Source organism: Stegostoma tigrinum, chromosome 11 (genome assembly GCF_030684315.1).
Source record: "Stegostoma tigrinum isolate sSteTig4 chromosome 11, sSteTig4.hap1, whole genome shotgun sequence".
In the NCBI taxonomy this organism is placed as follows: domain Eukaryota; kingdom Metazoa; phylum Chordata; class Chondrichthyes; order Orectolobiformes; family Stegostomatidae; genus Stegostoma; species Stegostoma tigrinum.
In genome coordinates, this window is record NC_081364.1 from 53,083,186 (window position 1) to 53,101,273 (window position 18,088).

Consider the following 18,088-nt stretch of genomic DNA (forward strand, 5'->3'; position numbering starts at 1 on the left):
TATAGGACAGAAACAGACCCTTCAGCTCAACTTGTCTGTACCAATCAGGTTTCCTAAACTGAACTACTGCTATTTGCTTGCATTTGGCCCATTTCCCCTAAATCTTTCCTATCCATGCACCTTCCAAGTGTTTTTTAAATGTTGCAATTGTACTTGCCTTTACCACTTCCTCTGGCAACTCGTTCCATTTGCTCACCACCTTCTGTGTGAAAAAGTTGCCCCTCAGGTCCCTTTAAAATCTTACCCCACTCACCATGAACTATGGCCTCCAAATAGTATTAGGGCCTCAATTATTTACATTATTTATTAACAACATGGATAGTCTTTGAAAGTCACAAATGCAAGTTTGCTGATAACTCAAAGTCAGGCAGCACTGCAGATGATAGCATGAAATTACAAAGGAATATTGGTAGACTAAATGAATGGTCCAACCTGTTGAAGAAGGAATTCAATATAAACAAGTGTAAGGTACTTTGGTCTGAAAAATGATAAATCAGGGTACTTTCTAGATGGGAAGAAGTTAAATACATTGGCCATCCAAAGAGACTTGGAGTTTCAGGTGCCCAAATAGGTGCAGAAAACAGATCAAGAAAGTTAATGTGATGTAATCTTTGCACCTAGAGGGCAGGAGTACGAGGATGCAGAGGTTATACTGCAGTTATACAAAACCCAGGTTATAGTCCATTTGGAGTATCTTGAGCCACGTTGTGGCTGTATAGGACATTGTTTAGACCACTTTTACAATATTGCATTTAATTCCAGTCTCCCTGCTATCGGAAACCTGCTGTTAAGCTTGAAATGGTTCAGAAAAGATTTACAAAGATGTTACCAGGTTTGGAGAATTTTAGTTATAGGGAGAGGGTGAATAGGCTGGGGCTTTTCTTTCCCTGGAGCTAGCAAGTTTTGAGAAGAGTGGAAGGCGGAAGCCGAGAGATGACCTTACAGAGGATTATGAAATCGTGACGGGCATAGATAGGGCAAATAGCCAAGGGCTTTTCCCCAGGGTAGGGAATCCAAAACTAGAGGGCACAGCTTTAAGGTGATAGGGGCAAGATTTATAAAGGACCTGAGGGGCAACCTCTTCACATGGGGGAGGTACATGTATGGGACAAGCTGCCAGAGGAAGTGATGCAGGCAAGTACAATTACAACATTTAAAAGGCATCTCAATAGGTATATGGATAGGAAAGATTTGGAGGGATATGGGACAATTGCTGGCAACTACAAGTAGATGAGTTTACAATATCTGGTTGTCATGGAAGAGTTGGACTGAAGGGTCTGTTTCTGTGCTTTACAACTCTGATTCTAAATGGCAGTGAAATTAACTATTAATTTTAAAACTGAGATAAATACAGTTTTGTTCAGCAAAGCTATAAAGAGATATGGGCAAAGGCAGCTATGTGGAGTCAGGCACAGATCAACTATGATCTCACTGAATGCTGTAACAGATTCAAGGGGCCGAATGGCCTACTCCTGTTCCTCAGGAGTACTCCCTGAATAATTAAGGAATAATGGTAAATGATGCAGCATCATATGAAGGCAGAAGCAACTTACACAAGCGATTACCACCCATTTGCAAAGCTGGAGGGGCCTGAACAAAATAGAAACTAGATGCTTTCACCGAAATTTCAGAAATATTTGGAAACTCGGGAAAGTAAGTCCCAAAACATATTTCCTCTCTCCACCAGAAGATATTTTAATCATCTGGCGCTTTAAAGGCAAAACCTAACTTGAAATGTGGATAGATACAACATTTTTGAATATTGTTAGATATTCTATTCTTACATATTCTAATATTTTCCGACATGCTCCTCAATATTCTTGAACAGTTATTATAAGTAACAATTGGATTTTATCAGGTTTTTTTTCTGTTCATAAAATTTATAAAATTATCTTGTTTAAGTTTTTCTGTTACAATTGAAACAAATTCTACATTCAATATACTCAACTGGGAAAGTATATATTCTGGAGGGAGACAAAACCCTGACTCAAACATCTGTGTGTTTATAGTAAAGCCAAGGCTTATTAAAATTGATCAGGTTATTTGGAGGAAGGTAACATATTTGGGCAATTTCTTCCCATCAAATAATTGTGCAAATCCTACAGACTTAAAAGGTAAGCACCAGTGGGAGTGACAGACTCTAACTCAGTGGACAAAGCAGACAGGGAAATACTCTTGATTTAAATCAACTCTAAAAAATAGTTAAAAACTGTAAAGCACTTCTCAGTGTTCAGAAAGGAGCTCCTAATGATGATTTTGACCCAGTGACAGAACAAATCACTCTTTCATTAAGTCACAAAAATCAATGTTTGGAAGGCAATCGTCATGTGGGGCAGACAGAATTCTAGTTGCATAAGCATGGCAGAGATTTGGGGCCATATGCCTGATCTAAAAACAGGCAGCATTTTGTATCATTATTAGCTGATATTAACATTGTTCCAACTGCAAAACAATTTTATCATAAAAAGAAAGTATTTGCTTATCGTAGATGAATAGTATGAGGTTGGGGTTGTCTTCTTTCTGACAGTATTACAATTTCTGCCTTCAGCTTGTGTTTACACCACTGGAACAAAGGTTTGGTACTTTTAGGATGTCATTTATGAAATATACTTCCAAATGCTTTGTCCTACATCTGCGCAGATGACTTAGAGATTAGTGGGAGAATAAAGATAAACAGGATCTCTTGGTTATCAAAACGGCTCCAAGTTGACAAGTCTGGTGACAGAAGTTCAGAATTAAGTTAATTTATGATTGACTGTAAAATGTTCTGCACCAGGCAGATCTTTAAAATTTCAGGTCAGGACTGTGACTGATTGATCAATCATGTTCTTGCAGGAGGTGAAGAAATTGCTTTATTGCTAGTTTTGGCAATTCTTCATATTTAGCTCCAGGTAACACTTTGGGCCAATGTCCCTCGCATAGGAAGCATGAAGCTTAGTTACTTAAATAAATATTAGGAAAAGAATAAATGAATACATTTATACAACGCTCTCATGACCTCAGGACGTCCCAAAGCATATCAAAGCCAATGAACTACTTTCAAAATGCAGTCAATGGTGTGATGCAGGACATGCAGCAATCAATTATCAAGACATAATTGGCCCAATTATCCAATTGATTGTAGGATAAATATTGTCCCAGAAACCCATGGAAATCCCACTTCTCATTCCATTTGCTGCCATGCGATCTTCGAGGTTCACTTGCTAGGCTGCAGGGGCCTCAGTTTAACACGTTATACAAAGGACAGCAATGGCTGAGGGGAATTATCCCTAAAATAGTAATCCACATTTAACATTCAGAAGCCAGTGTCCCCAGAAGCCCACAGTGAGAGATGGCAGAATTTGATTTCAATAAAAGTTTTGAATTAAGTGTCTAATGATGACTGTGAAAGCATTGTCAATTGTCAGAAAAATTCACCTTGTTCACTCATTCTCTTTAGGGAAGGGAATCTGCTGCCATTGGCTACTCTGGCCGACACATGACACCAGATCCAGCACAATGTGATTGGCTCTTCACACCCCTCTGGCTATGATGTAGAGGTAGTGGTGTTGGGCTGGAGTGGACAAGCCCAGTTTATAGTCCAACAAGTTTATTTGAAATCACAAGCTTTCAGAGCACTTCACCTGACTTTATCCACCTCTCTGGCCAATTAAGAATGGATAATGAATACTGGCCAAGCCAGTGACAAACACATCCCATGAATTAATTTTTGTGCATACTTACTCTAAATCTTTGGTCTGGCTAAATTACACCTTTGCTGTTCTGACTTAAATAAATGTGGCAGTCTTTACGGGGAGGCATTGTATTATACAGACAGAAATTCCACATGGATGTTTCTCAGGAGCTTCGTTCATGTTGATTTAACATGGTTTTCAGTTCTACATCGGCCACCATTCTAAGCAGTAAATTATGTATATCTGTACCCACTGTGATTAAGTAACTACATTCTCCAGTGATATCACAATAACGTAATACAGCTCAAAATAAATTTTATGCTACACTATTTAATTTGGATAGCATCTCCTTGCTAAAATCTTTGCCCGTGTAGAATTACATAAAGCAAGAAGATAGGTGAACATATAACTGAAAAAAAAGTATTGGACAGAGTTGTTCCGAAGGGCTGCGCTAAACAAATGAGCTGTACAGACTTAATGAAGGTGAGGAATGACAGTTTCTGCATGCACATTCATAAGCCTTTTTCCTTTCATTCATTTATGACCAGCGAAAAACAGTGCTTCACAAAAATCCAAAAGACTCAATTTTCAAAATCACACGCGTGTTTACACGTCTTAGTGGCGTCATTCTTTCACAATGCAACTTTCTACAGCCATAAAAAATCCCCATAAATTCAATAATTCCTTTGAGACTGACCATATACATATTCTCCTCTTCTTCTGAAATGACTCCAATCTCCTCCAAACACTGCCTGCAATTTCAGCTACTCAAAGCCAAACTCTGGAATTTCCTTCCTAAACGTCTCCATGATTCTCAAAAACCCTCCTGGAAAATCATCTGTTTGGTGATGCTTTCTAACACCCCATCAATAGCCATTTTTGTCTGATTAGATAGAAAAATGGCTTATTCAAAAATTATGGCAGCAAGTTGTGATCATGTTATATATAAACTTATTACTAAAGCTAATAATTCATAACCGCTGTCACACAATTCTTACTATACGTTCAATAATAAGAAGTGCTTAAGTGCAGAAATGATTACATAACATTGCAAAATGCAGATCTCCCTAATTAACAGAATAAAAATCCAAGGTGTTCTGAACTCTGCATTTTGTATTAAAGTCCAGAAATCAGGCCCCAGATTCTTCAATGTCCAGATATATCAGGACCCTGCGGACTTCCCTGGGTAGCAAACTGAGGGAATTTCCCAGGAAACTGAAGACAATGAATGGGAAATTACACTGTGCCTAGAAGTCTCCACAAGTATCCATTTAAATTCAATAATTTGGAGGGGTTTGCTGCGGTTAAACAAATAGTTATGCAGGAAACATCAGGCAATTAAAAACCTAGTTCTTTATAAAATTGAGCTTCCAACTTACCACTTATACTCCCTAACCTACATCTACTGAACTTACACCCTGCAGCCTGACTTGACAATACACCCTCCCATTGGAACTTGACACAGCCCACTCCCTCGCCACTGGACTCAGCTGGTATCCTAAACTCTCACCTTACGTACCTACCCTTTCCAATAAGCTGTTAAAGTAGTGATAGTGGACCTTTAAATCACAGGAGACAGCAACCGTACTTGACTTCTTCCTGATTATTCTATTCTATAAAGAATCTGTCAGATTTAAATTACATTTTGCATTTCTGAAGAAGTTCTAAACCGAATCTTCTCACAAATGCAGAACACTTTCTTATCTTAAAAATATACAAGCAAAACAACATTCTTGTAATTGCTACTCCTCAGAAAATCCAACCCTTCATGTTACCAGTTGAATAAAATGATTAATACTGTTTCCAGAGTTTTATAAAGTAGAGAAGTAATTGGCTTTTACCCTATTTATGCGGTATCTTGTTTGTGGAAAATGGTCATCAGTTGTAGCAAGAGATAGTGGCAATGCAAGATATGAGTAAACATCTTCCAGCTAAATCCAGGCAAAGGTTTCTCTGCCTTTCAAAAGGTAACATATAAAATTGCTTGATTGTATCAGACTAATTTGGAGGGGTAAATCCAGAATGCCAAACCAGCACTACATATTCAGTTAAGTGTCAGTGGAAAGCCCAAGGACATTCAAGGCACTATCGAATTACAAGCTGCTGTTAATTTGTCAATCTTCAACAATACATCTGGCTCACTTAAGTCCTTTACAGAAGGAAATCTGAGATCCCTACATGTGATGTCAGATTCCATAGTAATGTGGTTGACACCACTGACTGCAGGGCAATGACAGATAGAAAATAAATGCCAAAGCTTTTAGGATTCGTGGCTTGGGTTATGGATGAGGTTGTAGACTTGCTGAGCTGGTGTGTTTGTCTGCAGACCTTTTGTCACCCTGCTAGGTAACGTGGTCAGTGTGGCTCCGATGAAGTGTTGGTGTTCTGTCCCGCTTGTTATTTATATGCTTCACTTTGCTGGAGTGGGTGGCATCATTTCCGGTTCTGTTTTTCAGTGGTTTGTATATTGGATCTAGTTCAATGCGTATGTTGACAGAATTCTGGTTGGAATGCCAGGACTCCAGGAGATACAAAATACCATGCAAAGACTGTGAGAAATATTACACAGGCCAAACTAGAAGAAAACTGACAATAAAGATACACGAACACCAACTAGCCACCAAGAGACAACCAGTTCTCACTGGTCTCAATACACATTAGCAAAGAAGGACATGAGTTTGACTGGGACAACACATCCATAATAGCACAAGGCAAACAGAGGCATGCCAGGGAATTCCTGGAGGCCTGTCATTACAAGCAGAACTCGGTCAACAAGCATGTTAAAACTGGACTCGATATACAAACAACTGAAAGCAAAACCGAAGTGCTATCAACCGCCCCAGCATATAAATAACAAGTGGGACAGGACACCAACACTTCACCGGAGGCACACTGATGATGTTACCTAGCAGGGTGATGAAACATCTGCAATCAAACACACTGGTTCAGCGAACAGGTGCTGCTTGGCCTGCTGTGTTCATCCAGCCTCACATTTTATTATCTTGGAATCTCCAGCATCTGCAGTTCCCATTATCTCTCTCTCTACACAATAAATGCTAGCCAAGTCAGCGATGTCTACTTTTACAAAATGAATAAAAATGAAAAATAAGATTTTCTGATCAAATTTACAGTCAGCTATGGCATATTTGTGTTCAACTCTTATTTTCTGATTCAGTGTTTGTAGTCTCCAAAGAATTGTTGGAGAAACACTAAAACATCAAGAATCTCTACCAAAAAGTGGCCTGACAGCTGCTTACGGTCAACAAACAATGACCAATGACCAAACTGGGAGCCATTTCTTGGCACTAGCTTTTCAGAGGGCGTTTAGTCTCCTCGTACAGTCAGCTAAAATACAACAGCAATAATATATAACGCAGTTGACTGACTTAGTCGAAATCATGCGATTCAGCTTCAGGAAACTTGAAAGTTCCAATCAACTGTGATACAATAGGTATGTCGACCTTCTGATTAAAAAAACGAATCAAGAAGGAAAGAGTCAAGTGACAGAAATGGAAGCCTTAAATTTTTTAATAAACATTCCTGAACAACAAAATTATATATTCTTAAAAAAGTCAGATAACCATCCAGTATGTCAATGTGTATCATATTACCGAATTCAATTTTAATAGGCCAGTTGATTTAACATATCAGTAGAAACTCACTTTTTTAAAAATTAAGTCTTTTAGAGAATACGAAATCGCTTCTTAAAAAAAAAAACACACACACACATAAAATTGTCCATAAAGTACTAAATCAGGAACAACATATGATTTCAACAATAAAAACAAATCTAGCACTTATGGTGGCAGGGTGAGTTGCACCATTCACAGCACCAGACAAACATACATAAACATTTATAAGTCAACAGACAACAGAGCAATACAAAACAGTCAAACTGGATATCTGCAGCCTTCAAGTTAATATTTTGGGATAAGGGAAAAATAAAAAAAGTTGGCTTCGTACCCTTACCTTTCCTGGTGTTCTCAGTCACATCTACGCCAAACTGAATGATGTCCCCTGATAGGAGTTCACATGGTGGGCTTTCTTCTGATCCTCTACTTAAACGCTGACTGTTAATAAACGTACCATTACTACTCTTAGTGTCCTGTAGATAGAACTGAGAAAAAAGCAAAATAAATAATGATACCTTCAAATCCTACAATGCTACTAAAATAAATATGGTAGATTTCTTAATTTAAACAATAGAACTCATTCACTCCCAAAAAAAAGTGCTTTTACTACATTCAAAAGTGAAAAGTATTCAAGAACATCATGGCTTCATCTTAATACCTGTGTAAATCTGAAATTCTACTTTATGTACTACAGGTTTAGTACTGGAGTTTTACTTTTATTCACTCGTGGGACCCGGGTGTTGATAACTAGGTTAACATTTAGTGCCCATTCCTAACTGCCTTCAAGAAGGAAGTGATGAGCTGCCTTCTTGAACTGCTGCAGTCCATATGCTGTAGGTACAAACAACGACACGAGCGAGGATAGTTATACTTCACAGGGAAGTTATTTAGTCCATCAAGTCCATGCTGGCTCTGAGAAGCAATTCAGTTTGTTCTATTGCCCTGCTCTATTCCCACAGCCTTTCAAGTTTATTTCCTTCAAGTACCTATCCAATTTCCTTTTGAAAATTCTTGATATTGCTGCTCCCACCACCACCATAAGCAACGAGATCCAATGCTTTATAGAAAATTTATTGTCTCATTCCTCCTGAATCTCTTGTTCAAAAACCTGAAATCTTGTGAGACCATGAGAATCTGTGGGATGCAGGAGCTGGAATTTGGCCCATCAAGCCAATTCTTGTCATTTAATAAGACAGAGGGCTGCCTTGCAGACTGGGGGCCTGAGACCAGCAGTGTGCCACAAGGATCAGAGCTGGGTCTACTGCTTGTCGTCATTTACATACATGATTTGGATGTGAACACATGTGGTATGGTTAGTATGTTTGCACATGACACCAAAATTGGTGGTGTTGTGGACAGCAAAGAAGGTTAGGACAGACTACAACAGGATCTTGATCAGATGGGTCAATGGGCCAAAGAGTGGTGGATGGAGTTTAAATTTAAATAAATGTGAGGTGTTGCTTATACACTTTATGGTAAGGTCCTGGGAAGTGTTGCTGAACAAAGAAACTTCTGATTGCAGGTTCATATTTCATTGAAAGTGGATGCCACATGTTGACAGAATAGTGAAGGCAGCATTTGGTATGCTTGTCTTTATTGGTCAATGCATGGAGTACAGGAGTTGGGAGGTTATGCTGTTGCTGTACAGGATACTGTTTTGGCCACTTTTGGAGTACTGCATGCAATTCTAGTCTCCTTCCTATAAGAAGGTTGTTGTGAAATTACCAAGGATTCAGAAAAGATTTAGGAAGATGTTGCCAGGGTCAAAGGGTTTGAGCTATAAGGAGAGGCTGAACAGGCTACTTTCCCTGGAGCATTGGAGCTTAGGCGTGAATTTACAGAGGTTTATAAAATCATGAGGGGCATTGATATAGTAAATAGATAAGGTCTTTTGCCTGGGGTGGGGGAGTCCAAAACTAGAGGGCACAGGTTTAAGGTGAGAAGAGTAAGATATAAAAGGAACCTAAGGGGCAACTTTTTCACGTAGAGAGGGTGGTGTGAGTATTGAATGAGCTCCCAGAGGAAGTGGTGGGGATGCTGGTACGGTTACAACATTTAAAAGGCAACTGGTTGGGTGTATGAATAGAAAAGGTTTAAAGGGACATGGGCCAGCCAAGTGTTCACAAATTGGACGAGATTAAAAGGATATCTGGTTGGGCCTGGATGAGTTGGACCACAAGTTCTGTTTCCATGCTGTATATCTCAATGGCTCTGTCATGGTTAATTGGACTTGATTCACTTTTCTCCCTTCCCCCATAATTCCCTTGTCAAATCAAAAATCTCTGACTCAGCCCTCAAAATATTCAAAGATCTACACGAGATACGTTAACCCGTCAGCACTTCTGGCTGAAGACTGTTGCAAATGCCTCAGCCCTCTGTTTTTCACCAGTGTGATGGACTCGCTCATCATTGAGGAAAGGGACATTTGTAGGAGTCTCCACGTCCAGTGAGCTGCTTAATTTCCACCATCAGTCACGACTGGATATGGCAGGACTACAGAGTTAAGCAGCATTTTCTGATCATTCTGGTTGGCACACAAATTGTTGTGTTAGAGCTTCATAAGGTTGACATTTCATTTTGAAATGCGCCTTGTACTGTTCCAGGTATGACCTCCTGCACTGATCATTGCTTTAACTGCTCTGCATTGGTGGTGTTACAAACCCAGCTGACATTATTATTTAACAAGTCAGATCCCAGACTAAAATCTGTCTTGATAAATCATTTTTTAAAAAAATTAATGAAGTAGTCTTTCACCAAATGACCATCAATGCTGTGAATTTGGTGTTGACAATAGAATAGAATTTATTCTGCAAATAAAAAGATAAAATAGTATAAACCAAGCTATTTACATGCAAAAGGTTTAAAGATCATTAAATCAGACGGTAAACTATGAGCATATTAATCTCAACAGCACCCCTTTGCAGTTCTCAGACAGAGCGAATTCCCTTTTTTGTCATAACATAATTGACGCTTCAATTTCCAGTTGTAAGAATTGGATCATCTTTTCCTCGGATCTAAGCACAATTGAGCTTCAATAACTCCTGCAGGGTTTTAATTAAACACTTCAGTTCCAGAGCTTTCAAAGTAAACATCTTACACTGAGGTAACCTATCTTTAACAATAAATTCTTCTTCAGGAGAAAAAGTGTTTGACCTGGATGTGTAAACAATATCTGCAAAATTGAAAGATTTCTTCAAAATGTGTCAAAACTAACAAACTTCTAACTGAAGCCTAATGTACAAGTGTTAATGCTATTCACTCATAAATCAAATCGATGTGCAATCAATGACTGACGAGCATAATCAATAATGATTACAATCTATTAGGAGTACAAACAATAATTAGACATTCCAGAGATTAATTGTCCATTAATGTTCTAGGTTGCAAGACATCTGGTCCAAAGTACTTGTAACCCTTTGCTATCACTAGACTTCTGAGCATCTTTCATCTAATGACGATGATTACTTATGCTCCCTGTTTTTCTACTACTTTTGGAAATTTTTTTGTGCATTCTACTGTAAAGAAAATACAGAATACTTATTCAAAGCCTCTGTTGTTGACCTCTTTCCCCATTATTAATTCCAAGGTCTTACCCTCCAAAGGGCTGATGGCCCTTTTTTATTTATTTCTAAAAGATTTCATTGAGTTTTTATACTGGAGTCCAATGGTCCTTATACAATTAGCAAATTGAAACAGCTTATCTTTGATATTCTTTAATTTAAAAGTGTGACTTAATCTTGTACACCTCTATCAAATCTCTTCCCAACAAATCAACTTTGCTTCAAGGAGAAAAATCTCACTGTCTCCAACCTAACTTTGCCGCCAAAATCCCTAGTCCCAGGACCATTCTGGTTAATAATCCCTGCACACTCTCAAGAAACAGTCAAAAGGCATAACATTATTTAAATGGAGCAAGACTCCAAAAAAGTGCAGCACAGGGGGATCTGGGTGTTTTGAGCATGAAACTCAAAAGGTTAGGATGCCGGTACACTAAGAAATTAAGAAGTCAAATTGAATTTTGGCTTGGGTTGAGTCTGAGTTTATTGTTTGGGGATTGGATTTTAAAAATAGGAAAAGTCTTGTTACAATGGTACAGGGTATTGGTGAAGCTGCACCTGGAGAACTGTGCATTATTTTGATCCCCAATTAAGAAAGGCTAGACTGGCAAAGGAGGCAGTTCAAAAGAGATTCACGAGGCTGATACCTGGGATGAACAGCAACGCCTTTATTCATTAGATTTTAGAAGTATGAGGGGTCACCTTATTGAAACATACAAGATTCGGAGAGGATAGATGTTGAGACAATATTTCCACTAATGGGGAAATCATGAACCGGGGGCAGAGTTACAGAATAAGAGGACACTTAAGTAAAAGTGAGATGCAGAGGAATTTCTTTTGCAAGAGAGGTGTATGTCAGGAATTTACCACCCCAGATATTGTTGAGGCTAGATCATTGCAAGTATTTCAAGAGGAAGTAGGTTGATTTTTGAAATGTCAGAGTTGAAGGCTATGAGGAGGTAGCATGAAAGAGTATGTCTGGCTCAGGGCGGAACATCAAAATTTTGTTGAATGATAGGCAAGTTTGTGAGACCTACTCCTGCTCCTATTTCTTATGTTCAAGTGCCCTCATGTGCTACCTAAGAATGTGGGCATCAATGGCAAAAATCAATTTTTTGACAGTCCCTCATTGATTGATAAAATTATGGGGAGTCATCTTCTTGGACCAATCCAATCCTTTCAGTGTGGCGATGTATGTATTGCTAAGAGAGACAGTTTGTGTTTTAATCCACCGACAGTGAAGGAACAGCAATATAGTTCCAAGTCCGGGTAGTATATGTTTGGAAAAGAACAGGTTCTGATGTATTTGCTACTATCTTTAAGGCCAAACGCAGAAGTTGTGGGGTTAGAAGATGCTATCAAGGGAACCGTGACTCTCAGATGCCATGTTTCATTCTTCCTAAATAGAACTTCATGTTGGTTCAGCAGAAGGTCCAGTTCTTGCATCAATTCCTTTACTTATGAAGCCCAAAATCCTATATTATTTGCTAACTACTCATTCAATATAAAAGTTTTTCGATCACATCCACTCTCATGGTCTATTGACCTCTGGTATTGACTCTGTATCAAAATACATCACCTCATGCTTCTCTGAATTAAATTCCATCTTCCACTTGTCCACCTATTCTGGTCCTTTGCTGTCAAGTGATATCACGATCACTGTTGGTCACATCTGCAAGTTGGCATACTGTGCTACTTTTATATGTGACAAACCAAGTTTCTAATTCCACGAATGAATGGCACGCTGCAATTTAGGGGGCTGGTTGATAATAGCATATAATAAATCTGGAACATCAATTCATTAGCTATCAGTTCAGAAGTAAAATTTGCGTAAATACAATCTCGCAAGTGAAAAAGCCAAAAAAAAACTGACATTCTGACTCTCAAACAGTTAATAATTAAACGGCTGCTTTTCCAAGCTTTCACAGATGCAAACTGCAGTTAGCAATTGGCTACCGCTCTTACAAGTTCATGCTGGTAGTTTTGCAAATTATATAGGTCAGCAGTATATAATTTGTGTGCTCCACCTTTTTGATGTTGGTTGTGTTGGTTCTGCCAGTCACAAATTAAAATCTTTGGATTACAGTTTCTTTTAGCTTGGTCAAACCAGCATTAAAGCTCGTGGGAATTTAAAAACACAAAGTTATACTTAAGCAAGAGGCAACAAAATGTGAAGCTGGAGTGACAAAGCAGGCCAGGCACCATCAGAGGTGCAGGGAAGTTGACGTTTTGGGTCAGGACCCTTCTTCAGAAAAAGACTTCTGAAGAAGGGTCCTGACCCGAAACATCAACTTTTCTGCTCCTCTCATGCTGCCTGGGTTGGTGTGTTCCTTCAGCTCCACACTGTGTTGACTCTGACTCCAGCATTTGCAGTTCTTGCTATCTCTTACATTTAACCAAGTCAAGTTTGCTGAATCTTTCCTAATCAAATCTATCTTTCCTTAATCCAAAACACTGTCCAATCGTGTTGACTCAAAGACTTTCCCTTGTAAATATGCAGATCGGTGAATGGAAACTTGAATACTAACATCACTTCAAGTAAACTAGTTCAAACTTGTAGTTGGATTGTTAAATGAGCCCGAAGCCAAAACTCTACTTTTTCTTTAATTCATTCACAGGATGAGGGCATCACTAGCAAGGCAGCATTTATTGCCCATCCTAGGGCTTGCTTCCCAAAGGACACTACTAAACCAGATGGGTTTTTCTGACAATTGGCAATGGATTTATAACAGTCATTAGATTCTTAATTCTAGATACAGCATTTATTGAATTCAAATTCCATCATCTGCCAGGGCAGGATTCAAACCAGGTCCCCAAAATGTTATCTGGATCTTTGGATTAACAGTCCAGCAATAATACCACTACACCATCGACTCCTCACTAGTACATGTGCATGCAACTGTATTTATTGCCCTATCACTGTTGAATCCAGTTCATATTGTACATGGTATACTCCCAGAGAGTTCCAACGTACTCAGACTAGCTTCAACTTGAACAGTGTACTGGAGAAGCCCATATTTATTTGCGTACATATTGACTCCAAGGACAGTGCATACATTATCGTAGACTGGCATGAGACAAAGCTTTTATGTTTTTGATTACATAAGCTTTGGGAAATAGACCAGAAAGAAAAGAAAGCATGAGAGAGAAGACATGGGAAAGGGAGCAAAAGAAAGAGTGAGGGAATAGAGGCAGCTATTGGTCACCATACTGAATGCCGGTGGGAGCTTGAGTTCACACTGAAGTGGCCAGGCTACAATGATTTAAATTGGGTTGGACGATTCCTCTAGTTTTGAGTTGAAGGAAAACATCTGTGGGATAACACTTAAAATTAAGTTTGAGAAAGTTATTTTAAGCTGGTAAAGGACAACAGGAAAAGAACCATCAGGATTTTTTGAATACTTTGGACTGACTCCTGGTGTTAGTTTACAGAACAGATTAAACTGTAATTGTTGACGGTGATTTTTGTACAGTTGAAATTCAATTTTTTGTACAAGTTGCCTTTTACAAGAATACTATTTTGATAAAGGAAGTTGTTAGTTTATTATAGTTAAAGTAATAAAACTAAAATTCAAATACCATTTTAGAGTATAATAGGTTCTACAGGGAGCATGACAGAGTTATTTTGTGTTCTGTTCACTTCTAATACGAAGCCAAAACATCACTTTATTAGACCATGAAGTACAGGAGCAGAATTAGGCCATTTCAGCCACTCAGGTCTGCTCCATGATTCAATTATGGCTGATCTGTTTCTCAACACTATTCTCTCTTGTAACCCTTGATGCCCTTACTAAACAAGAACCTACCTACCTTGGTCTTCCCTACTCTTAATGACTTGCCAGCTACAGCCATCTGCAGCAATAACTTCAACGGATTCACCACTCTCTGGCTGAAGAAATTTTCCTCCTCATCACAGTTCTCAAGGGTTGGTGCTTCACCCCAAGGCTGTGTCCTGGATACCTAGACTTTCCTACCAGTGGAATCATCATCTCCACGTCTATTCTATCCGGGCCTCTCAGCATTCTACAAATTTCAATGAGATCCCTCACCTTTCTAAACTGAATTATGTCTGAATAGGCATGAACTGATGCAACTGGGCAGGACCATAAGACCATAACACATAGGAGTGGAAGTAAGGCTATTCAGCCCATCAAGTCCACTCCGCCATTTAAATCATGGCTGATGGGCATTTCAACACCACTTCCCTGCACTCTCCCCGTAGCCCATGATTTCTTTTGAGATCAAGAATTTGTCGATCTCTGCCTTGAACGCATCCAACGTCCCGGCCTCCAGTGCACTCCGCAGCAAAGAATTCCACAAGCCCACCACTCTCTGGCTGAAGAACTGTCGTCTCATTTCAGTTTTAAATTTACCCTCTCTAATTCTAAGGCTGTGCCCACGGGTCCTAGTCTCCCCACCTAACGGAAACAACTTCCTAGCGTCCACCCCTTCTAAACCATACATTATCTTGTAAGTTTCTATGAGATCTCCCCTCAACCTTCTAAACTCGAATGAATACAATCCCAGGATCCTTAGCCGTTCATCATACGTTAAACCGACCATTTCAGGGATCATCCGTGTGAATCTCCGCTGGACATGCTCCAGGGCCAGTACATCCTTCCTGAGGTGTGGGGCCCAAAACTGGACACAGTATTCTAAATGGGGCCTAACTAGCACCTTATAAAGCCTCAGAAGCACATCACTGCTTTTATATTCCAACCCTCTTGAGATAAACAACAACATTACATTCGCTTTCTTAATTACAGACTCTACCTGCAAGTTAACCTTCAGAGAATCCTGGACCAACACTCCCAGATCCCTTTGCACTTCTGATTTGCGAATTTTCTCACCGTTTAGAAAATAGTCCATGCCTGTATTCTTTTTTCCAAAGTGCAAAACCTCACATTTACTCACATTGAATTTCATCAGCCATTTCCTGGACCACTCTCCTAAGCTGTCTAAAACTTTCTGGAGCTTCCCCACCTCCTCAGTACAACCTGCCTGTCCACCTATCTTCGTATCATCGGCAAACTTCGCCAGAATGCCCCCAGTCCCTTCATCCAGATCATTAATATATAAGATGAACAGCTGTGGCCCCAACACTGAACCCTGCGGGACACCACTCGTCATTCCGAAAAAGAGCCTTTTATCCCAACTCTCTGCCTTCTGTCACACAGCCAATCCTCAATCCAAGCCCATAGCTCACCTCGAACACCATGGGCCCTCACCTTTCTCAGCAGCTTCCCGTGAGGCACTGTATCAAAGGCCTTTTGGAAGTCTAGATAGATAATATCTACTGGGTTTCCCTGGTCTAACATACTTGTTACCTCTTCAAAGAATTCTAACAGGTTTGTCAGGCACGACCTCCCCTTACTAAAACCATGCTGATTTGTTTTAATCAGACCCTGTACTTCCAGGAATTTAGAAATCTCATCCTTGACAATGGATTCTAGAATTTTACCAACTACCGAGGTTAGGCTAATCAGCCTATAATTTTCCATTTTTGCCTTGATCCTTTGTTAAACAACGGAGTTACAACAGCAATTTTCCAATCATCTGGGACTTTCCCAGATTCCAGTGACTTTTGAAGGATCATGACCAAAGCCTCCACTATTTCCTCAGCCACGTTCCTCAGAACTCTAGGGTGTAGCCCATTGGGGCCAGGAGATTTATCAATTTTTAGACCTTTTAGCTTTTCTAGCACTTTCTCTTTTGTAATGCCTATCGTACTCAACTCTGCCCCCTGGCTCTCTCTAATTGTTGGCATACTACTCATGTCTTCCACTGTGAAGACTGACGCAAAGTACTTATTAGGTTCTTCAGCTATTTCCTTATCTCCCATCACTAGCCTTCCAGCATCAATTTGGAGCGGCCCAATATCTACTCTTGCCTCTTGTTTGTCTCTTATGTATTGAAAGAAGCTTTTACTATCAATTCTAATATTACTAGCTAGCCTACCTTCATATTTGATCTTCTCCTTCCTTATTGCTCTCTTTGTTATCCTCTGTTTGTGTAGCCTTCCCAATCTCCTGATTTCCCAGTGCTCTTGGCCACTTTAAAGGCTGTCTCTTTTTCTTTGATGTATTTCCTGACTTCCTTTGTCAGCCATGGCTGTCTAATCCCACCCAAGATAATCTTTCTTTTCTTTGGGATGAACCTCTGTACTGTGTCCTCAATTACACCCAGAAACTCCTGCCGTTGTTGCTCTACTGTCTTCCCCGCTAGGCTCTGCTTCCATTCGATTTTCGTCAATTCCTCTCTCATGCCCCTGTAATTACCTTTATTTAACTGTAACACCATTACATCCGATTTTGCCTTCTCTCTTTCAAACTGCAGACTGAACTCTACCATATTATGATTGCTGCCTCCTAAGTGTTCCCTTACTTTAAGGTCTTTTATAAAGTCTGGCTCATTACATAGCACTAAGTCCAGAATAGCCTACTCCCTTGTGGGGTCTATCACAAGCTGTTCCAAAAAGCCATCCTGCAAACATTCCATGAATTCTCTTTCTTTGGATCCACCTGCAACATTTTGCACCCAATCCACCTGCATATTGAAGTCCCCCATGATCACCATGACCTTGCCTTTCTGACATGCCCTATTTATTTCTTGGTGCATCTTGCGCCCCTGGTCCTGATCACTGTTAGGAGGACAAATAAGGCAAGGTGACATAAGATGAATGATAGGACCTTGGAAGCACCAACGTTAGTAGGGCCCTTGCTGTGCATGTCCACTGGTGCCTAAAGGTAAAGAAACTGTTAGGTAAAGTGGTTAAGGCCGCATACGGAACACTTGCCTTTATTGGCCAAGACACAAAATTTAACAGCGGGGAAATTATACTGAAACTGTATAAAAGTGTTGGTTAGATTAGATTAGATTCCCTACAGTGTGGAAACAGACCCTTCGGTCCAACATCGCCCCTTGATATATCCTAACCAGACCCATCCCCTTATAACCCACACACCCCTGAATACTACGGGCAATTTAACATGGCCAATCCAGCTCGCCTGCACATTTTTGGGCGGTTGGAGGAAACCCACGCAGACACAGGGAGAACGTACAAATTCCGCACAGACAGTCGCCAGAGGCTGGGATTGAACCGGGGTCCCTAGTGCTGTGAGGCTGCAGTGCTAACCACAGAGCCACCATGCCGCCCCAAGCACAGCTACAACATTGCGTGCATTTCAGGAATCCACATATGGGAGGCTGTGACTGCACTGGAGAA

The 18,088-nt window shown here is 39.9% G+C and overlaps 1 protein-coding gene across 24 annotated transcripts in view; it reads right to left on the bottom strand.

Moving 5' to 3' along the window:
- Positions 1-18,088, bottom strand: part of slmapa (sarcolemma associated protein a) — a 293,580-nt gene that overhangs the window by 225,202 nt on the left and 50,290 nt on the right. For 13 of the 24 annotated variants that reach the window (XM_048548185.2, XM_048548182.2, XM_048548179.2 and 10 more), the window contains exon 2: positions 7,638-7,791. In XM_048548185.2, the coding sequence (XP_048404142.1) occupies positions 7,638-7,791 (154 nt within the window). The remainder of the gene's footprint in view (positions 1-7,637; positions 7,792-18,088) is intronic. The other 11 variants (XM_048548186.2, XM_048548190.2, XM_048548184.2 and 8 more) reach the window with 1 other exon arrangement.